The sequence below is a fragment of the Eucyclogobius newberryi genome, unplaced genomic scaffold (genome assembly GCF_026437365.1).
Source record: "Eucyclogobius newberryi isolate DKJ021-1_F unplaced genomic scaffold, fEucNew1.0.hap1 SCAF_19, whole genome shotgun sequence".
Classification (NCBI taxonomy): Eukaryota; Metazoa; Chordata; class Actinopteri; order Gobiiformes; family Gobiidae; genus Eucyclogobius; species Eucyclogobius newberryi.
The window spans coordinates 16,343,452-16,367,066 of NW_027315823.1; the positions used below are offsets into that span (position 1 = coordinate 16,343,452).

General features: G+C 40.3%; 1 protein-coding gene across 3 annotated transcripts in view; it reads left to right on the plus strand.

Moving 5' to 3' along the window:
* Positions 1–23,188, plus strand: part of pdzrn3b (PDZ domain containing RING finger 3b) — an 89,281-nt gene extending 66,093 nt beyond the window's left edge. For 2 of the 3 annotated variants that reach the window (XM_072451895.1, XM_072451896.1), the window contains 7 exons: positions 15,386–15,633; positions 17,052–17,139; positions 18,230–18,328; positions 18,816–18,878; positions 18,967–19,068; positions 20,543–20,659; positions 21,279–23,188. In XM_072451895.1, the coding sequence (XP_072307996.1) occupies positions 15,386–15,633; positions 17,052–17,139; positions 18,230–18,328; positions 18,816–18,878; positions 18,967–19,068; positions 20,543–20,659; positions 21,279–22,754 (2,193 nt within the window). In that variant the 3' untranslated portion in view covers positions 22,755–23,188. Of the gene's footprint in view, positions 1–6,794; positions 6,986–15,385; positions 15,634–17,051; positions 17,140–18,229; positions 18,329–18,815; positions 18,879–18,966; positions 19,069–20,542; positions 20,660–21,278 lie in introns of those variants that run through there. The other variant, XM_072451897.1, reaches the window with a different exon arrangement.
* The last annotated feature ends 427 nt before the right edge of the window (positions 23,189–23,615 follow it).

Genomic DNA, 23,615 nt, shown 5'->3' on the forward strand with positions numbered 1-23,615 from the left:
AGGACGGCATCAGACAGGGGATTAAGGTAATCAAGGCTAGTAATGAGGAGGGGGCTCACATTTATGAGGTGGGACACTCCCCGAAAGCAACAAATCAGCTCCTTCAAGTCTTGGAGGGAGATGTCACCTCAGCTGTGACGTGACCCGAGGAACACTGCAGACGGATATGACTCTCTGATTTACAGCCAGTATTTCAGTTAATGGGTTATCTTGTCTATGTTGTAAGTGGGCTTTTAGTTATCACAGTCAACATCATGAGTTATGTCAGTTATGGTTGAAGCCGGAGATGTCTGTTTGAAATGCTTTTTGTGGTGTGTACTGTCCAGTTAGTACACACAATTCACACAACTATTTGTGTATCTCACCCAATTAGTGGCCAATGCTAATTGCTCCTTTGATATTGAACAGACCAAAACACACTAAACATTCAATGCATTTTGAAAGTGTCTTTCTCTTTTCGAACAAACATGGACCGCAATTGTCCAAACCACAGAATCACTTCAACAGACATAGGTTTTGGTTCAAATTATTTGATGAATTCCTCAATAAAAGGATTCACATTGCATATAAAAAGAGGGTATATCATTGAAAAATCTGATTTGTAAAAAATCTGGAAAATTGTGACTTAAAGTAGTCTGGTTGATTGTTATAGTCTTTCTATATCCTGATATAGAAATATATAATAATGATATAATAATTTGACTTTACATCAGTGTCACTTGTGTCATTTGGCATCTTTGTTCACCACCAACATCTAGCTTTGAAACAGCTCAGTGGCTCAGCAAAACACCAGGGCAGCTGTGACTGTGTGTGACTGCACTCTCGGAGGTCAGTGCGTCCGCCGGACTAATGGGCTCGGGTCATGCAGCAAAGAGATTTACTGACTGGTCAAGCCATCCAGTTAGCCTCACAAGCAATTTCATCAAACTGCTGTCCGCTGGCCAAGACATGTATAAAAGAAGCAGACTTCCTGTTTCTGGCCTGTGTCGTTTATCACAACACTTAGTCTTGGTCTGTCTATATGACTATTGAGGTATTTGAGTGATATCAAATGACCTCACGTTTTCATTAGAAAGAGCACCATAATGTAATGAGACTGAATGGGCCTTTGCCTATAACTCAGCCCACATAAACTCAAACACAGTGACAGATCCCACCATTTAACAACATTAACAAATTGAGGGCTGGGAGCACTATAGAGAGGTTAGTCGATGGAGTTTAGTCAATGGATCTCTTGTTTTTTCCACTGTATTTACTACTCAGGATGTAAGAGAAATTGTCCTGATATCTAGATTCTACTTTACTGTATTTGGGTAAAGCAATGGACGACACGAGAATAACATTGTGACCTCGTCCAGGTGAAGTAAGCCTTATCAAATATTTAGTCCAAATATTTGATGTGTTGGAAGCCGCAAAAGTTGAAATGTCTTACCGTGACTGTGAAGCGTATGCCAGGGCTGAGTGTTTTCGGAGGTCTGCTCATCGTACGGCCTCGATTTACAATAAGACTATTCACGGCTGTGCTCCTTCCTATTTATGCTCCTCTTTCAAGAGCGCTGAAAGCCACCGTGCCCTGGGTTCACATCATATTTTTCATTTGTTTGTGGAAGTACGCTTTTTGTTAGTCGGTAAACTGTGCTCAAACTTTGTGAGCTGGTTCCTCTCATGGTGTTTTCACTTCAAAACAAAAGAGTTAGAATCCTATGAATATTGTTTGTCCCTCTAAATGTACCGGTAGTTCAGTTGGAATTTTACAATGCTTTGTATTTTGCTCTGCATAAAATATCTGTCATTTGTTTTCTGGGATGTGTGATGCAGACCACTTGCCCGGGTCACGCTCACAAAAGAGATCTAGATCTTAATAGGTATAAACGGGTTAAATGACGGTTAATACATATATAACTACCATTATTTTCAAACGTGAGCTGGGTAGTAGATGGTTGTGTAGGGTCTAATTCAGCAGTCAAGCTAATCTATTCCAACACTAGTTTTGATGATAATATTCTTTGACCACAATAACAAGAAGATGGTTATAGTATATACCCGATATTTGTAACTATGAATGAATATCAAACAGCCGTATGCAAAGATCGCTATTATTAACTTAACTATTCCCCACCAAGATAATATTGATTTCTTGCTTTTTTTCTGCTTATTTAGTCCATGGAACAACTAGTAAACCACCCCATCTACAGACCCAAGTATGAAATATGATCTGTTTTAATATCTCGCCTAATAACCCTGTTGAATGCCCCCGCGAGTTACACTGCTGAAATGTCGTGGCATTTCCATAATTATAAACTGTAAATACTTTTTTATTGGACCTTGCAAGCACAACACAGTGAAGACGTTTTATGGAGGCAAAGGTTATGAGAATTATTGCACGATATGAATTTGATTGCACAGACATTTAATGGGCGGTTTAGAACTACAGTATCTGCAAAGCCTGAACCACATCAATTGAAGGTGTTTTGTATTAGTTTTATTAGTATTATACTGCTACGCCACGTATAGCTACATCACTTCAGTACTGGTGGCGTCAAGCTACTAAAAATGTACCAGCAGATAGTTTCCATTTTCATGCTCAACGCCCATATTCCAATCGCAATCATGTTTCATTTTCACAGCTGTCACACTATAAAAGCATCTTTATACATGCTATTAAACCTTGGTCATATCCAAGTGATTAGTTGTGCGAGTCTCCAATTACCGTTGTGTGGCTTTCACGTGGCACTCCGCTCTCTTTTACCTGAAGAGTAAATAGGAGTGCAAAGCTGGCAGCTGTTTGATCAATTATGCAGGAGTCAGTGTTGCACATCGAGTCCCCCGCTCACACGCGCTCACCGTCGAGATCGCTTTGGAACAGCCAAGACACCTTCCACTCCTCCAGGGCTGAATCCTCTGTCGTCTTCTCACCTTCTCCTCACTTCCCACTCGCTGCCATTGGCTCATCTGGCATCTCACTTACTACGGGGCTCCTCATATCCTCTGTAGATGGAAGCGCTGATAGACCAAGAGATTCTGGCCAACAAAAGCACACCGTCTGACCTCTTTGTCCAACTGTGCCGAATCAGTCAAGCTCGGTGGAAATAACGCAACATAAAGAATACGGTCTATAGTAACAGTGTTGGGAATAATACTCAAATGTATTTAGTATTACGTATTCCATTGCTTGGTCTAATCAGATTATTAGATACTGAATACTTGAAATACTTGTATTATTTTATAGTGTATTATTTGGTTTTGTTGACCGTTTGTTCTGTATTTATGTATATAACAAGAGAAGCTGAATCACAAATTAAAGCAGGACAAAAATGCACATGCACTGGCGTTAAGAGCTGTGTTTTACATTTTTTTTCACAAATTCAGTGACGTTTGAAGCCTAAATTGTGTGCTCAAATATTATAATGTATTCATTTGATTTTAGAAAAGTATCTGTATTCTGAATACCAACAATCTGAATACTTTAAATGTGTATTCACTCATTTTCTACCACTTGTACTCGTTGGGCTCACGGGTGACTAGAGCCTATCCCAGTGACTTTGGTTAACGGTGGGCATTATTGACAAAAATTAATACCTTGATATTTGTCTCCCAAAAACGAAAGTCGGATGATATGTCAATTCCACAGAAATGTATTAAAACATTAAATTGGTTGAGATTTAATTATCAGTTTCTTACTATACACGATTTACTTGATATTTAAATGTTGCATATCTTCAAAACAAGATTCACGATATTGTCTAAATTTTGAGATATTAACCACCTTGATCTATAGTGCACACATTGGCCATCAATTGTCTTATTTAACTAAATTGATTGCACTAGAGTTATTGTATATTATAGCGTCTAATAGCTCATTTTACTGTTTGTACATCATACTTCTGAATTTTTAAATCAGCTAATAGTTATTTTTTGTGTTTTTTAACATCCACTTGTCTTACTATGACTGAAAGGAAGATTGTTCCAGGTTTGGTGATGTTTGTAAAGCGGTTACACATGCAGCAGTGTAACTTGATATAAAAGAACAGAATAGTCACGTCGTATTGTGAAGTACATTTTTTCCAGCTAAGTCATTTTATACTTTGGATTAAATTAAGTTCTCCGAGATTGCATTATTAAAACTAAACACGTTGCTGATTTTCTGAGGATATGAACTGACATTAATACTGTGTAAAGTAGACCATGCCTCACTTCTGGATTAACTCAGTTTATGTCGCAGTTTCGTTTGTCCATAATTCCTGATCTTACACCGTCTGGACAGTGCATTAGGCCAGTGTGACGACACCTGGACATCACACTTTCCCCCTGTTATCACTGCTCCACATCAGTGTTGGGTTTCCTCACATGTTGCTATGTCGACAGTCTGTACCTCCCCAACATCACACATTGACCAAATTTTGAGTGGCATTTCTTCCGATCTGAAATAAGAAAAAAATCAGTTTATGTTGATTTTATTGGTCTACAAACTGAGATATTGCGGTAGATATTCTTCAATATCTTTATCCAAATCCTTTTGGACGAGCCACCTGATCCCACTGCGGCAATATCCAATGGCATAACTCTTCATCTGGGCCCCCCGGGATGCAGACACAACATCACACTGCCCCCATGAATATGAATAATCCATCCAAGCATAGATCAAATGCCATGGCCCTGCCCACTTTAACATACCGTGGGTTAATTGGGAGGTGATGCAGTAACCCTGGGCATAAAAATGAAAATGAGTTTTATGGTTTACGCATGCTGATCAATATTAATTTGTCATTATCTCACTCCAGTCTCACTTGACAGTGGAACAAATCAAAACAATGCTTCAGACAAAATGACTCTAAGTATATTCCTAGCCTTGAAGGAAGTGATTTTCAACTAGATTGTGTGTGCCTAAAGTGTAATTAGTGTGCAAAAGTTGAATAATGATATTGTTTACCACTTGTTTATTACTATTTGTGCCACACTGAAGTTGAACTACAACTGAATTAACGTTTAGCACTAGTTCATATCTGAGCTGTGTCCATTTTTGACTCACTGAATAGGATAATAGGAGCGTGAAAAAAAGATTAAGCGGTGCAAGAACGCTGGCTACAACTCCACGCTGATCCCTGCCCCGGGCACTACAGGGCGGCTAATGTGAGCGCAGAATTGGTTTTCATGCTGGCTCGGTGGAAGCGGCTGGAGATTTGCACCAGACAAGCTGAGAATTTGGCGATTAGGAAGCACAGATAAGTTGAGCTTTGCGTACATACCACACACTGCCTCCAGCATTTAGTTTTAACATTTGAGATCCGAGGTGAGTGGGGGATTACAGGAAGTTGTGGGAAGATTTGAAGAGTTTTAATTGATGGTGGAATTAAATGAATGCAGTATGGGACAACACAATGCAGTATTAACCCTAGATGTTTTATCCTTTTTTTTCATCCGTCAGCTCTCATAGTTATTATTTTTTCTCTCTGCTTTGTTCGTTATTATCAAGACAATTTTTTCCTCAAATGGAAACTGGCTTCAGTCAAACTTGCTTGCTTGCTTGCTAACCTCCCTCCTCATTCTTAAAAGTTGACATTTGATTTCTATGGAAATGTATGGAGATACTTCCGCTGGAATATTCAGTGAATGTCATTGTTTGCCCACTGTATGGATCACCTAACAAAGAGACCCATTTTCCTTGTTTTTTGTCCAGATTTTTTTTTGTTCCATACCCTGTAATTTGTTTTTGGTGGCATTTGAAATCTATACCCAGAATTTGCTTGACATTTGACTTGAAAACCTCTGAGCACTTTTAATAACTCTCCCGGCTGTGGGCTGGGGAAGTGCTGATGGATAGGGATCAGTGGACGCATCTGGTTGAAGAAAACCCCTATCAGCAGCAGGCAGAGTGTTCCCCAAGGACCCCAAAATCCATCCAGGTATACGACTTAGTTCGGCCGAGTCAATTAAAGCAATCCTTTTGTGACACACCAGTGGGATCAAATCATATAAAGGGTTTAAAAATATATCTGAGGGTGGAGTAGCGGTGAATGGCTTTACTTTCTATGCCAAAGTTGGCCTGTGAACCAGCGGATTGTAGCAGAATGCATTCATCACCCTTCTTGCTACAGTCCTTTGGCTGAGTGGGACTGTGGCCAACTGTCCATGCCAGCTCTGGACGTGCACTAGGCAGTGGACACCATCAAGGAGGTGCTACTTTGCATAAGACGCCCCAATGGGTCAATGAATCTTATTTGTTGTAGCTTTTCCTGTGTTAGCAGAGAATGCTGACTGTGTCCGATTAGATAAAAGTGCAGCTAATTTAACCACAACATTGAGTTATTTCTGATTCAACTTTTGGTTGTTAAAATCTAAGTAAGTCCATCTGTTTTTGTTTAATTCTTTTTACAAATAATCATATGCCTGGATTTTTCAAAACCTTCATCATTTAACAACATGGAGTCAATCCAAATGTGTTTTTTGCTGCAGTGTTAAGACTGAAGTGGATCAATGTGTTCTTCATTGCAATGATTTACTCAGTGCTAAAAAACAAATATATGTCCTTATGCTGTTCTGATTAAAGTATAAATATTTTAACATTACATCCAAGCTAGATATTCAGTAATTTCACAATATTAAGCAGCTTTTTGTCGCTTAAACCGTGGACAATAGAATTAATAATGTTTGCTAATGAAGCTGTCTTGTTGTGGTGTGAGCGTGTCTGTAATCCCCGTCATGCCCGGGCCCTTCATGAATAGTCAATGACGCTACTCAATAACCACAAGGGGGCGGGGGTATATAAGTGTGCTCTGTCAGGGGCCCGGCTGAGGCTCGACAGAAGGCTGGAGAGCGCTGAGAGGCTGGAAGCATGACAGGCCGGCAGGGTCGAGGCTGAGGAGGAGAGAGAGCACGGGGGGGACTAACCAAACGTACCCGGAGGGAGCGCTCCACGATGGGATGCAGCCTGTGCACCCTGCAGAAGCCCGATGAGCACTACAAACTACTCTATGAAATATGCCAGGTACTGGGAGCAACTTTAGTATACTTTATTAGTCGAAGCTGGGCTGTATGTTTTGCTGTTTTTGAAAGTTTCTTTGCAATGTTACAGTGTTTAAATGCAGTAAAATGTAACATACGGATAGTTTGGCTTGGTAAAACACATGGTACTTTAGGAGTGGGTAGAATGATTTTGGTGGTTTTCTTGAAGCCACATCACGATTTTGATTTGTTTGTTTGAATGTTTGTTTTTGTGTTTTTTTTGCAATTCATTGATCACCCAGCCTAGTACTACCCCAAAGAAGTATCTCAGAACTTTTATTTGCTTGAAGAAAAATGCACTTTTAGCATGCAACATCTCTAAATCATAACTTTAAGATTTTTATATAATTATAATATGTGATAGCTACTAGATTTGTGATAGATTTGGTCATGAAATATAGCAGTCAATCGAAACCCTCTAGCATCAATTATTCACATAGGAGAATAAACTTTGAAGGAAATTTGTGCAACATTTGCCACATAACATTAAGGACAACAACAAGCATTCAACAGCAAATATACAGTATACATTTCTTCTCAAATAAACACATTTTATATAACATATTATGTAAAGTGCATTATGCTTGAATGACGTGAAAGCGCATATGGAAGTTAATCTTACATCGTAATGAAGTATTGTTAGCTGTATGTTAGTACTTGCTGCCTGGTGTGAAGGTGGGCCGCCGTGTGCTTGGGGGTTTAGAGCAGAGTATGTGGCGGTCAGGCTGACACTGTGAGCGGGGCTGCACTCCGGTCGCGGGGGTCAGGGAGAGGTGGCCTCACTGAGCTCAAAAGAGGCGTCCTGAGGGTGGGGGGTCCGTGGTGTGTGTGGGGGTGACAGCTCGCCCACCGCTGCCCACCTCCTCATTGTCAACTGAATGCTGACTTGCTGCTCTCGCGCTCTCACCCCAGTCTGACTTTGACTAAAGTTTATGTTTAACAGCGTACTGCTTATTTTGCACTTATTTTGCATTTTGACACTCAAAGGTGTAACGAAGTGGTGGTAAAGAGTCTGTTAACATGACACAGACAATGTTTCACATGAGAGAACAGGAGTAGTGGTTGTTAAACATTACATTCTATGGCACGTACCCAGAAGATGGTAGTAGCAGTAGTAGCTGCAGCAGCACTGGCAGTAGTAGTAGAAGTTGCGGATCAAAATAAGTGTTGTCTAGACTGATATTGATCCACAAAGGGAAATGCTTGGACACAGGTCACACATTACAAAGAGAATTGAAATAACTGGTAATGTATGTTGCATAAATAATACCCTTGCTGAACCATCATTAATATTTGACCATATTATTAATCTCCTTGTCTTTTCTGCCCGTCTTTGAACTCGGTGTGACCTCAGTTTTGTCAAGATGAGGCACAAATGCTTCTCTCTGGCAACATCATTAGTGCACTATTGCTTGTTAATCCGCCATCTCTCAGTTTCTGCCATTCTCTTGCTCATATGGGTTATGCCTCAGTGTCATCTTTTAATTGAGACCCACACAGAGCATGTTCATCTGCTTGTTTGGATTGGTCTAATGAGTGAAAACTGCGGGTTAGCCATCTATCAGCACACACACATTTCCCATGCAGGGTGTCTCGTGGCGGCCTCAATCAAACGAAATGTGTGCTCATTATCTAACCCTAAAAATGGCAGCTGCACATCAGGGCGAGAACGAGTCAAAGCGCAGAAGGTGGCTTTGATCAGGGCTGCTCTCAAAAATACTCAAAATAATGACGTTGTATGTATTATGATGGGTGATGCTGGGGTCAGAAAGCACTCGACTTGTCGGCCCCCGGGTGACACTCATAACAGCAGCGACGTGCTGTGTGGAGACCTTTGTTGTGATGGCAGTGTCATTGTGTCCATCAATCAGGGACAAGCATTTGTTATCAGCAGTTATTGCAGGATATGAAGAGATTGATATAAAAGCTCATATAAAACTGTCAGCCTAAAAATAAACTGCGTTGTGATGCGGTTGCTGAAATGTCAAAAACCTAGAATTGTATCAAGCTTACAGTGTACACATTGACTCATCTTGGACACATTTCATTCAACTAAAGTCTTCTTACTGAAATGAATTGCATAGTTACAGCAATTGTGTCTTGCGGAAATCGTCTTTTTACAGTTGCCTACTATAAAATGGTCCCAAGTGGCGTTTTTTTTACCACCAACTGGGCGTTTTTGTTCTTCCATCAGTAGACACAGACACTGGAGGCAGCCCTTTTGACACTAAGAAAAACAACTGACATTCTCTTGGATAAAAACCCCAAACAATAAGTGCTGTGTCTAGAATTCTTGTTAACACCTTACACTGTTGTCCAGAAATATGAGTAACTCAACACGTTTAATCATTACAACATGTCTCCCAGAATGAATGCTTTCATGGCCCTCAAGAGTTAATGATGGTCAGATTGGGGTCTGAGAGTTCACGCAGCTCTGTTTGGCCCATTGATCCAGTTCACTTGTGAATGTTCTGTCAGCGCTCCAAGGTCTCTATTATTATGTCTGATTCTGTCCCTGAATACGTGGCTTTCCTGGGCTTAGTTTGGGTTTATTTCTCTCAAACATCCAAAGTTTAGAAAAAAAATTGTGCTATGACGCAGGTGTCCAGACTAAACGGACTGAGGGTGCAAAGACAATACTGAGCCATTAGTGTGTCTCAAATGGCGGGGCAAACATGTTTAAATGAGGTTGTGTTGCACCCTTCTGCACTAGAATACTTTCTGGTTTTAGGTACATAGACCTCTGAGGATGGTCAAGGCCATGCATGCAACCTTCTCATATCATTGTACTTATTTAATGATATAATGTATCAAATCAACCATCCCATTGTAAGATATACATTTTTTAGTACTATATCTATCGTTTTTTGTTTTTTTTAACACACTCTGGTTTTCCCTAATTGGACTGTTTTTGTGACGTTTATAAAAGTGACACCATTGATTTTGTTTTAATTGTATTTATTTTTTTCGATCCAATACCAAGTAATACTACGGCAAATACTATATCGATCCAATATTGATACCGATGAGTTTTGTACTAAAATGCATTGAAACTCAACTATGAACAATTTTACATGGGCCATCATTATTTTACCGCTGCTTGAACTAATATGAATGGTAAATATATATGCAGAAAACCTAAAATATGAGCACAGTATTACAAAAAAATAAACAACATTTATTAAAAAACAACATTTCTTTGAAGAAATTGTCGATATTTCTGCACAAGCATCGATACTTTTTGATACCTCTGTCTGTATCAATATATCAAAATTAGAGATCAATCCCCATCAATGTTTTATAATTTTAGTTCCTCGTTGGATAAATACAAATGTGTAACATCTTTAGTTTCTTAAATTAATGTTTAAACTTTCAGAAACATATGTTCCTTCATTTTGGATGAATTTTTGTGTATTGATGACATAATTTATCCTCCCTTTCACAAACGTCCACTTGACTGATGTAAAACCATAAAAAATATATACCACGGGTACTATCCCACCAAATGTATCTGCGTACTTGCTGGTCTACATCAACCATATGCCGGTATACATCAACCTGTGACATGCTGTGATTTATCATCTTAGCTAAGCGATTTCCCTTTCACAGGTGATCGTTTCAGAGCCAGACCATGGGGCTCGCTTTGAACTTGACCCCGCAGTCTGCAGTGGATCCTTCAGTGGAGTCTTCAAAGCTGGAGGGGGCACCATGTGGAGATGTTGCTTTTGTCAGGGACTTAAAGATAGAGCCCTTGAAACACAGTGTGTCCCTGGCAGAACACTCTAGACTGTGGCGCCGTGCTGTGGATCATACAGGAGACACGGCTTCATTAGAGAGGCAGCGCTGCTCTCAAGTCTGATTCTGCAAGTTTGTTTTCGATATATTTCGCTTTGACGTGCACAAATACAAGACGGTCGAATGTACTGTGAAGTTTTGTTCAGGTGACAGAATTCAACCTTACACAGACATTTTCTGTTGAGTTATTGAATGTCTTAGTCTTGTTTGCAGCATGCTGAAGGGCAGCAAATTGGCAATAATTGGCAATTTATTGTCTTGTTTCTTCATCTAAATCTGTAAACACATCAAATCATCATTCTCTTTTTGTGTTTCTAAATGAGCCATATTATTAGCCCTCAAAAAGGTCACTGTGAGATGTCATTATTTGTAGACCGTTCATGACCCAAGCCGCAGTCGTCCCCTATTATCAAAGCACTGCAGGGGAAAAGTAAAGCGGCACAGTGGGACAAGAGGCTTTTAATGAGGCTTGACACTGGCAGCCTCAAACTCCAGCCGGAGATCTGCCGTAGTGGACCATGACTGTGTTTTAATGACAGCCAGGCTGGACCTGGGCCGGTGCATCTGTTAAACCACGGAGCAGGTGGCTGCCTTTGTACTTACTGTCAACACAAAGCACATAAAGACATAACCAGGGGCTGGCAGCAGCGCAGCAAGGGCCCCTTTCACTGATATATTTACAGATGATTAGATACTGCCAGATGAAACAGCATTTTTAGGATGAAGAGCTCAGTGATATCAAAATGTGCAAGAACCACCTTTTAGTTTTGTAGTGGATTTGTCTTCATGGTTTCAAAAATGCTCCATACATAGATTGTTATCTAAAAGTAGTCTGAATTTTACAATGCACAATGAATAATACAACTGTAGACCTGCTTTTAGTTTAGTGTCAATTTCTTATTGAATAACTTTAGTTTTGTATTGAAATCGTCTGCCCTTGAGATAAGCACAAATACATAAGTCAGAGCTGTGTTTGCGTAGATTCAATTGAAACATGTCGTATAACAAAACATTACAATTGCTTTTGCTTCTTCCTGGCATAATGAACTGATACGAAGTGATCCATTGGCTAAAAGTGACCGAAGGCCCCTTTCCACTTCGGATAAAACACTCTTTACATTATTTATAACTCTTTGGTCTGTAATGTGTGTGTTTTGTGTCAAACAGAAGCATTTTTTTATTATTTGTCAGATTACTGAAAAGAACAACATGAGCAGGCACACTCTGAAAACTGACAAGCATTCAATTTGTTTTCTTGCTGAAATTAAAGGGAGAAGGACACATTCACAGCTGAAAACAATGCTTTTCTACAAACCTGTGGTTTAGCTTTCCTGTGAGTACAAGATTATCCAAGCAAAAGACCATGGTTGAGTGTACTTTCTGTGTAACTGTTGTGTTTGCCTGTAAGATTTGGAGATGGCCAAGCACAGGTTTCTATTTTGTTTACCATACAGCTTAAAAGAATGCAGGCTTGGAATTTAAGAACTCCATTGTATGAAGGTATTACCATCAAACAAAATGGTTACATAACGAGATTAAACTGAAGTATTTCCTGTATCCACTCTAAGGCAACAATCCTGGAATTTTCTTGCAAACATAAATCCCGGAAGAAAAGAAGCTCTATGAATATTTGTGACAATAGTTCATTTTATGGCCTGTGCTGACCTTATCATATATGTTAACACTGATGCCTGTACAATCCCATAGTAGTTGATTTGTTTTGTCCTATTTTGACTGTTGGAATACATAATTGAGTAGTATATTATTTCCCATGCAATTTGAGCACCTGTCTTGAATGAGATGTTATTGAATAAAAGCATCCATCCACAGATAATGAAAAAAGAGATTACTGCCTTGACCGTGCTATGAATACATCAGCCCTATATCAACATCCACGCTGATTTGCATGGCAGGATTGAGCCGGAGGACACGACTCACCCATTCGAGCCTTAATTATCATCACGAAAGCCAGCTCTTTTATCATAATGTCTACAAAAAATCTGCCTTTTTCTAACGCAAATATTAAATGAATCTTCGTACAGTTTCTGGTTCCTCTGCGACCCTGGTTGAGGTCAGATTGCCAATGTTTTAATGAAAGAAAAAAAGGCTGTGAATAACAATAGCCCAGCTGTGTAAATTCCTCTCCAGACAGCCGTGTGATTTAGACCTAATTAGTATTCCTTTAAGTGGGACTTCGGTGCTCCTTGTCCTTAAGATGGATGAATTAAAAAGGAGGAGCTGTCTCTCTCCAAAGATTCACTGGTGTCCGTTCCATTTCTGCTTGTGCTGTTTATTTGTCATCATGAAAAAAGATGTAATATTTACTTATTCAAAAGAGTTTAGGCGGTTTTCTCGACGACGCATTACAGTGTTAAAGTAATGATCGTGCAGCTTCTGTTGTCTTTATGTCCAATAGACAAAGAACTACTACTTCTTATTTGGATTCAAAAGTAGTCATAGAAAGTACTTAAACAATATGAATGGCGTGGCAGTAGCTTTCGTGGTGCATTGAGTGTTCTGTGTGTGTTTTTTTCCATTGCACAGCGAAAGACGTTGTGTGTCAGAGGTGAGCAGCTGAATGAGGCCAGCCGGACCCCCTCCACAGCTGGGCGGGGGCTGCACACATTCAGCACAGGCCCTAAAGGCTTTGTGTGTGCGGATTCCAGGCAACCAGGTCGAACTTCTGCAGCCAAGAACGCACACAGGCCCTTGTCTTCCTCAGCTGATGTGCAGCGAGATGGCACGCTGTGGGAAACGAGAGAAAAGCCAGTCTTGAGACATTTGTGACGTCTTGTAAATGAAGAGTTCGGTTTGTGTGTGTTTGACCGTGAAAGCTAGCGTAGTTTGACCCTCAGAGGCTGCTGTAGTTTGAGTTCTGAGCATCGCAAATCGCTCCAGTTGTGTAGTGCGGGTGGTGCCATGGTCTCTTTTGTGCCCCTGGTTTGAACATAAACTTAATGACAGCTTTTTATGACAGATTTTATTTTGTATTATTTTGACTGTATTTTATGTATTTATACCGGTTGTAGATATAAATTATAGTTTTACACCAATCGAGCAGCTGTTTGTGGAGAAAAGTTTAAATAAAGACTAAAGTTTATGAAGGATTACACAAACAAATAAATTATTTTTTAACTCAACAAAATAAAAGTACCGGTACTCTTATATATTTTTATTTGTCAAAAGGATAATTTCCTTTCATCAATTACAACCAGGAAAAAAATATATAAACCTAATGAATTCTAAGCTATTCTGAGATTATTTTTTTTTTTGCAAAAATAGATTTCTCTTAATTGCATTTTAGTTCAATGAGCTGTCCAATCTGTAAAAGGCACTTCAAAGAACTTAGAAAAATTATATGTACCTTTTTTTTCAGTGTATAATTCAATTTTATTTATCACTCATTCTCTGGCGTGGTTTATATTAGTTATTCATCTCGTTAACATATATTACCATCAAATATATACCATCAAACCCATGAGTTGTAATAAAAAAGAGGAAGATTAACCACTTATAGTGTCATCATCATGAGTCTAATATATTTAATATTCCACCCTCTACAGCTGAAATTTTAATATATTACCTAAAAATGTCAACGTTTTGTATGTACAAATGTTGAATATTTAGCCCCCAAAAATATTGCTCCATCTTTCATTTATTGAATAATACGCTGATTTTGTAAATTAAAGGACAGTCCTATTTTTTTAATTATTTACTGTAGTAGCTTATCAAAATATATAGGTTAGTTAGAGGGTGGTTGTCGTGCACTTGTATTCAGTGTCACTGGTATCCATGTCTTAGCACTTTCTCCCTCTCTGTGAGAAATGGAACATACCAGTAGTTTATAATTGCGCTGTCATCTTTACTTGCTGACACCTTCCATTTAGTCGGAGGACCTCTGCACCGATCTCTCATCTGTGTGGGGAGACTTTAAGTGCTTCAAACACTTAATTAGCTCCTCTTCATGATTCTCCTTTGCCTTTTTGCTTAAATGAATCAGTAAGGTTAACTTGTGGCATACAGAGATTGCTGTGGAACGGCAGGTTAAATTGATTGCTCAAAATGAGCTTGCCAAATTGGGGCTTGGCGATGCAGCGGCTAACAACTTTTATTCATTAAAGAGAGACTCCTCATAATGAAGTGGTTATTGTAGTCATTTGACTCTGACCTTGTAAAAATAACCCAGACCATTAGCATTCATTTCCTCAGCACAAGAGGGCAGCTCATTTTGCAAGACCAGTTCTGGGGTTTCAGTCGCTTGATTTCCTTCCATTTCCATATTGAAAGCAAACCAAGGACTTCTGTATGAGTGCTGCTGACAGAATAAATAAGCCATGCATAAAATATCATACTTATGTAATCAGAGGTCCTGTATTGTCATTTTGCAAAGATGTACAGTTAAATGTATATATTGTGATCCTTGATGCAAATATTCCATGTTGGTGTCGGTTACTTGCATTGAAATTACATGTTTTTCCATCTCAATAATTCAGTAAATACAACATATTTGTTATTACTTGTTTTATAATTTTGTGTATTATGTATCAGTTGTAACACGGTCTGTATATTTCTTTGTTCCTCTGTGCAGGTGAATGGAAAGGACCTCTCCAAATCCACCCATGACCAGGCCGTAGAAGCCTTCCGCATGGCCAAGGATCCCATCATGGTGCAGGTTCTCCGCAGGACCCCGCAACTGCCCAGCCCCAACTCTGACACCCAGCTGTCAGACACCAGCACCCAGACGGAGCTCACCTTACAGCACCTCATAGCCCTCACCAAGCTGCCGGCCCCTGCACCCGGCATGGCAGCGCTGAACAACTACCTGCAGCCAGACGAGTGAGTTACTATGTTGTTCAAAGTATAATGTCTTCACTTCAAGCAGTGGAGCAATATTTTTTTAATACAATTGTAGAAATATTTTTTGTGGAGTAAGAGTGAAAAGACAGAAAGTACATAATGGGCACAATCATTTAACCTCATTTTAAATTAAATGTACACCGTATGCGGTTTGCTGCATATTTTAAGTCGATCTAAGTAACTCTGGGGATTAAGCTCCTCCTGCAGCTGCCTTGTGTAAAAGCTTTTTCATTATAAGACGGTATAATTACATACAGAAACATTTGAAATTGCCATACGTTAAAAAAAAAAAAAGCACCAGAGTTTCATAGAAGTGTTGTTTTCGGGTCAGAAAGTATAGCAAGGCTGGTTTTCCATAGCCAGCAGAGGGCGACGGCAGGCGCTTCAAATGCCCCAAAAATACATATTTAACCATCACAGGGACTTACAAAGATGTTCAATAAGGTGAAAATGTTACTTAGTTCTGCTTTAAATCTTTATTGAAATTTAAATACAACCTACAGTGCACATATTGATTGATAATTTGGTAATAAAAAGAGACATAATTTTGTGTTGCGGCGTGCTAATTCAGTAACGCTTGGTTATAATACACAGTTGTGAACTCATGACTAGATTAATAAATCTCAGGTCTGTGGGCTGTGTCTGTTATTCTGGCGAGGCAGACTTTCCTACTTTTGGATCGACTGCAGGGGATTTGGAACCATCACATGATTTGTAGCAGTTGTGTCTCTAAAATGGGAAGATATCTCCTCTCAAATATTCTTGTATCTTTCAAACCAAAATAACTATTTTCAACTCATTTACAGAGTTAAGGGTTCCACTCATTGATTTTGTGCTATTTCTTAGTCCTCAGTATTTTGTGTTTCTCTAATTGATCCAGATGTTAATCACTCAGATCGGAGACAAGTTACGGTTCCATTGTTTGATGTCTTTGTAAAGCATTGTAAAAAGCCTGTATAGCGGTAGTCTTGGCTGGTCAGGAAATGTCAGGATAAGGATATTTTCATTCTGCTATATTGGAAAGGTCCTCGTGCTGTCAGACTCAATCAGACCTGTAACCTTGGTTAAATGAGAGAGCAGCACCTCTAAACCTGCCCTGTATAAGCTCCCAGCAGTAATAAATGTTGCATTTTTACTCATACAGCACCATTCAACCTTTATGTAGTAATGTATTATTGCCGTTTCTTTAATTGATTCTTGACTCAAGTTAGCACGGCAGGCTAATTTGTACTTTGCCTCAGGGTTAGAGACATCATATCTGATTCAAGAAGGAGATCCTCACATAGTTTGTAAATGTGTGTACCATAACTCCAGAGCAAATTGGTCTAAATGAACAAATGCTTTTTTTGTTCAACTATTATTGTAGGTGTTTAAATAATTGCCATTTTCCTTTTCAGGCATCCCACTGGACATGCCTATTTTGATCCCAATGAATTCCTGGTGGGGATACAGCAAGACATTGAACGTGAAGAGATGGAATATGAGGTAAAATCTCCTTCTTTTCTGATGTGACCCAGATGGAAATACGCAGCCCAACTTTCTTGTCTTCTCAGCGTCCGTATCTGTCCTCCTCTGTAGCAGATGGCTCTCTGTCAGCGCCTGCACATGCGAAAGCCTGAGCTCACTAGTGCTCTGCAGCAGATGTGGAGCACTCACCATTACTCTTTAGTGACACCGCTCTCATAACTCCTGGATAATTACCCAGCACTGATAATATGTCTACTGTGATGGATTTAACACACTCAAAACAATGCCTGGATGCGTCCTATGGAGGAAAGCAGGGGTTTGCCGACTGCCAGTGACCTCCTTTGACCCCAGCCCCCTGACAGCCCCCTACTGTTTGTATTAATAACATCCATAGGGTAATGTGCAAAGGAAGACATGGACTACAGAGCAAAGTATTGGACAAAACAAGCAGTAGACACACTAGACGGTCAAACAGAAGAATATGATTGTTACTGCATTTAAAGTGTTAATGAAAAACGATCACTAAATACACCATTTGTATGTCAACAAACGGTGACTGTCAAATATCTGCTTGTTCCAGTCGTTTGAGTGGATAGTGTCAAATCCATCCATCTAAGTAATAAATCATTTATTATTATTTATTTTTAATTGTTTGTCAGTTAAAAGTTTCATTTTCAGTGGATGTGAATGCTCAACATTGGAACAGTATTTGGACCATAATGCTTTGGCAGCATTGGTTACTCGACAATGAAATGAAAGCACCTTCTGTGATACCCAAAGCTGCTTTTCTCGTCTGATCCCTTAAAGAATTCCATTCATTCGTTTTGAGAGTCTGCCCGTTTTGAAAGTTTAACCTCCTCTGAACCACTCTGGCCTTGTATCTAGAGTCTGTATCATGAAGATTACGGCTTTTGACAAATGACAAACGGTGTTCTGTCTATCTATGGGCCGGTGCATCGTCCCTCATTTACCAAGTAGGGAAGCCAATAGTCGACAGCATTCAGTTTAAACATTCATTACAATGACGGATGGGATATAGCTCCTCTGTGATCTTGTTTACAGCATCTATTCGACTTCATCTATTCGGCTCTTTTGTCTGTATTTTCAGGAGGTGGATTTGTATCGAACAAACATCCAAGAAAAGCTGGGCCTGACCATTTGCTACAGGACTGATGATGAAGACGAGGCTGGCATCTACATAAGTGAAGTATGTAGATTACTCTGACTTTGTACGGTAGTATTGGAGAATTTTCAGGCCCCAGGAATTTGTTTGAAAAGTATGCTATCACTGTATTTAATATTTGGAGCAGCAAATCCAGTTGAAAAGAATAATAATACATTGTCTGATCTGGGACAATGTTTAAATTTAAAGTGATGAATTCTTATCAAGCAGAGAAAAGTTAATATATGTATATATTTTCTCCTTTTTCTAAAATTATGTATTCTAAATTCTTGTTTCTTTATGGATGTATTATATTCAATTTGCCCAGGGAGCATAAAGTAGAAATGTGAAAAGTACAGGCACAATAAGCCAAGCATCAACCTATGCATTTTTGGTCTTGTATTTGATTTATTCAAATGACACATCCTGTTGACCGAAATAAACAACTATAAAACTGAACTAATGTACTTCAGAAGGCTGCTCACCCTTAATAATGGCCTGATAATCTCACCTTCAATTGTTTTGGCTCTAGATTGACCCACATAGCATTGCTGCAAAAGATGGCCGCATCAGAGAAGGAGATAAAATCATTCAGGTATGTGTTCTCTATTGTAGAGTTTTAGCATTATACATACTTGAATATTGGACACAACAGTGATCCACACAAATTAATTTGTTTTTAGATCAATGGAGTTGAGATCCAAAACCGTGAAGAGGCTGTGGCACTACTGACGAGTGAGGGCAACCAGAACATATCTCTGCTGGTGGTCCGGCCAGAAATACAGGTAATTAATTTGTCAGAACGAGAGATCGAGATTCAATCATGTTCACTCCTCAATGGCACAAATGTGTTTTATTTTTTTTGTTGAATGACACTCTTTAAAAGTCTGTATAGTTTTTAAACTATAACTACAGTTATGAAATAACTAAAAGCTATATATCACTCAGTCCTAGTATTAATGCATTGTTATCTCTCTGGGTACTTACTTATTTAAAGGGACAGTGCATTTTGTGGCACGGTGGTTGAGTGGCTAGCACTTTTACCTCCAGGTTTGACTCCCAGGTCGCCAGGGCGTTTCTGTTTGGAGTTTGCACGTTTCTACCCATGACTGGGGGGGTTTCCACTGGGCTCTACCGCTTCCCCCAATCAACCCAAAACCTGCACAATAGGTTAAATGCTCCAGCTAAAATAGTCTTGATTTTAGCCTAGCTCAAGATCTGGAGATGGGTCTCCAATCGCTGCATGGTGGCGCTCACTGCTCACAATTTTAATTGAATTATAAAACACATATTATGTCATTGTAGAAAAATAATATATTCTTATGTCATCTTGAAGACACTCTTGCCCATCCTGGGTTTCCTGAATAAAAGTTTGAAGTAGCTTGTCTGTCAGAATCAGAATTGGAATCATAAAAGGTTTATTGCCATTATCAATGAACAAAATTCACAAATACAGGAACTTGTTTTCGTGATTTGGTGCAACATACAACGATGAACCATAATAAAAACAACATACCTGTACATAGAATCAAAAAGGGCATGCATTGAAGAAAAACAATTCACATTTCCTATTAGATAAAAATAGAAATAGGTTTACTATGTACACAACATTTACAGATGTAGTGCAGAAAGTGAACAGTGCAGTGAGTGATTGATTAAATTCTAGTTAAAATGACGGGTGTTAAAGAAGTGTTCATGAGTCCAACGGATGAGGGAAAGAAACTGTTCTTGAGGTTCTGGTCCGGATGGACTGTAGCCTCCTTCCTGAGGGGAGTGGCCTCCTGCCTGAGGGGAGTGGCCTCCTGCCTGAGGGGAGTGGCTTCCTGCCTGAGGGGAGTGGCCTCCTGCCTGAGGGGAGTGGCTTCCTGCCTGAGCTGTCCAGGGTGAGGAGGGTCGGCTGTGATCTGACCTGTTTGTCCCAGAGTCCTGGAGACGTACAGGTTCTGCAGAGATGGAAGTCTGCAGCCGATCACCTTCTCAGCAGAGTACAATGCGCTGTAGTCTCTGTTTGTCCCTGGCTGTGGCTCCAGCGTACCACACGGTGATGGAGGAGGTGAGGATGGACTCAATGATGGCCGTGTAGAACTGCACCATCATCTGCGCTGGCAGCTCGGCTTTCCTCAGCTGCTGCAGGAAGTACATCCTCTGCTGGGCCTTCTTGATGAGGGAGCTGATGGTGGGCTCCCACTTGAGGTCCTGGGTGATGGTGGTGCAGAGGAAGCGGAAGGGTCTAATAAGGTTTTTGTTCTTGTGTCTCAGCTGGATGAGGGCTGGATGGATGCTGACAGAAATGACTTCTTGGATGACCTTCACATGGACATGCTGGAGCAGCAGCACCACCAGGCCATGCAGTTCACCGCCAGCATGCTGCAACAGGTGTGCACACTACCTGTCTACTACACTGCCTTATGTAGTGTACTTCTTTGAAGCCAGATCTACTAACATATTGGTTTAGTGTTTGTAACAGATTCTAAAAAATAATCTCTCGTGAAGGAATATGATAAAGAGGGGTAATTAATTGATATCATATATATGATATAAGTGTTTGTCTCTGTATTGTTCAGGGTTATCAGATTGCAGATGCAGGCATATACTGTAGAATGAATCTGCCAATATGGAGAGCTACATTGTCAGCCCTCCTGTGGGTGCCTACACAATCTAGGATTGAAGAAAGTTATTTTTTTAAGTGAAAGCAGACTCTGAAGTGAAATACTTTATTGCCCCTCTGCTGTAAAACAACCTTTAATGAGACATACCGGTACATCACATGAACATGCTGGCAGAGGGACAGAAAAGATTTAGCACAATAAAAACATTAATAACATCCATCCATCCATCCATTTTCTACCGCTTGTTCCCTTTCGGGGTCACGGGTGACTGGAGCCTATCCCAGTGACTTCGGGCCTTAGGCGGGGTACACCCTGGACAGTGGCCAACTTGTCACAGGGCCATTAATAACATTAGATTTACAAATCTAAATTTTGTTTGCTTACAGAAAAAGCATGAGGAAGATGATGGCACTACAGACACAGCCACTTTGCTGTCCAACCATCATGAGAAAGACAGTGGAGTTGGTCGCACAGATGAGAGTACAAGAAACGACGAGAGCTCTGAGCAAGAGAACCTATGTGACGACCACACTACAGCCTCAAACACACTGGGCAGTTGTCGTAAGCTAACATACAGCCAAGACACGCTTGGAAGTAATGACCTCCCTTTCAGTGGAGAATCCTTCATATCTGCTGACTACACCGACACCGACTTCCTGGGCATCCCTGCCGATGAATGTGAGCGCTTCAGGGAGCTGCTTGAGCTCAAGTGTCAGATGGGTCAGGTAGTAGAGGGAGTGTACTGCCAAGGGGCTACTGGGCAGGATGGGGATTGTGTGGATAAAGAGTTGGAGATGCTAAATGAAGAGCTGCGTACCATAGAGTTGGAGTGCTTGAACATTGTCAGGGCTCACAAGATGCAACAACTGAGAGAGCAGTGCCGCGAATCTTGGATGCTCCACAACAGTGGCTTCCGGAATTACAACACCAGCATCGATGCTCGCCGCCATGAACTGTCAGACATCACCGAGCTGCCTGAGAAGTCCGATAAGGACAGTTCCAGTGCCTACAACACAGGAGAGAGCTGCCGTAGCACACCACTAACATTAGAGTTATCGCCAGATAACTCTCTCTGCAGAGAGAACCCTGGGCCAGGAGCAACAGGGCCTTCCATCATTACTACGGGTCATGAGCTAAAGCCACAGCTCTCTCCTGTCCTGGAGGCTGATGGGCCAAGTCGCAGCAGAGCAAAAGAGCAAGATGGAGAGGTACAACCGGAACCCAAAGAAAGGAAGTCCACTCGTGGATTTCCACACTCCCCATACAAGCACGCCCACATCCCAGCCCATGCACAGCACTACCAGAGCTACATGCAGCTCATCCAGCAGAAATCTGCTGTAGAGTATGCCCAGAGTCAAATGAGTCTTGTCAGTATGTGTCACGACCCCATCAGCCCCAGTGACCTGGACCCTAAGATGGAGTGGAAGGTAAAGATCCGGAGCGACGGCACACGTTACATCACCAAGCGCCCGGTACGAGACAAGTTGCTGAGAGAACGTGCCCTCAGGATCCATGAAGAACGCAGTGGCATGACAACAGACGATGATGCAATCAGCGAGCTGAAGATGGGACGCTACTGGAGCAAGGAGGAGAGAAAGCAGCATGCTGTCCGGGCAAAAGAGCAGAGGCAGAGGCGAGAGTTCATGAAGCAGAGTCGCACTGACTGTCTCAAGGAGCAGTCTGCAGCTGAAGACAATAAGGAGCCCAACATAATCCAACTCAGTCATAAAAAGATGATGAAAAAGAGAAACAAGAAAATATTTGACAACTGGATGACCATTCAAGAACTGCTGACCCATGGCACCAAGTCGCCAGATGGGACCAGGGTGTATAACTCACTCCTGTCTGTCACTACAGTCTGAGAGCTGGCCCATTGCAGCAACTGACTGGACTGTACATAGGACACTACCGCTCGGGGTAGAGATTCCTGCCTCGTTCAATGTGGCAATATTTGTACATAAAGAAAATCTTATTGCATGGACATGGTCAACTTTGTTAGTGAACTGAAGGTTCTTAAATTAATATCTGGGCTCAGTCAGCAGGATCCTTTGAGTCAGATTCTTTCAAAATTTAGTATGCTTGTGCTTGCTTTTGATAAATTCGGGAAGAACATTTTGTTTCACTCTTGTATAGTTTTTGATGTATAAACCGTGTGCCAACATAAAATAGCATTTACATAATTGAAATGTTCTGTTTGTATCATATATATTTTTGTCAGTATTTTACTGTTGTCAATGTTTTTATGGAAACAATTCTAATTCCCTGCCAGGTAGAATGTATAAACCCTTTAAAGACACCTTTGTATATAGTTTAATACAATATCACTTTTAGTTCTATTTTTCAAGGTGTTTATTTGCCAAACTGAACAGCACCAATGTTATTGCCAAACCTGATGTTGTGTTAAGGTAGACGCTGCATTCTTTATTGTTCCTAGGGTTCATGTATCCAAAAAAATAACAATGTATGTAACTAAGCCTAAGTCTTTAGTTAGCCACACTTTGTCTTTTTGTAAAATGAAAGAAATAATAAATTATTCCTTATACTTTATATTATTTAATGAGCGTTTAAGTGGAAAAGTATAATTTTGTTTCATAGCAATAATGCAGTTCAAGGTAGAGATCAACGGTAAACTATTGGTAGAAGGAAAATCATCTCAAATGGATATGATCAGGGACAATTTCTGACGAGACTGAAAAGGATGATCCAGCTTGTGGAAAGATCAG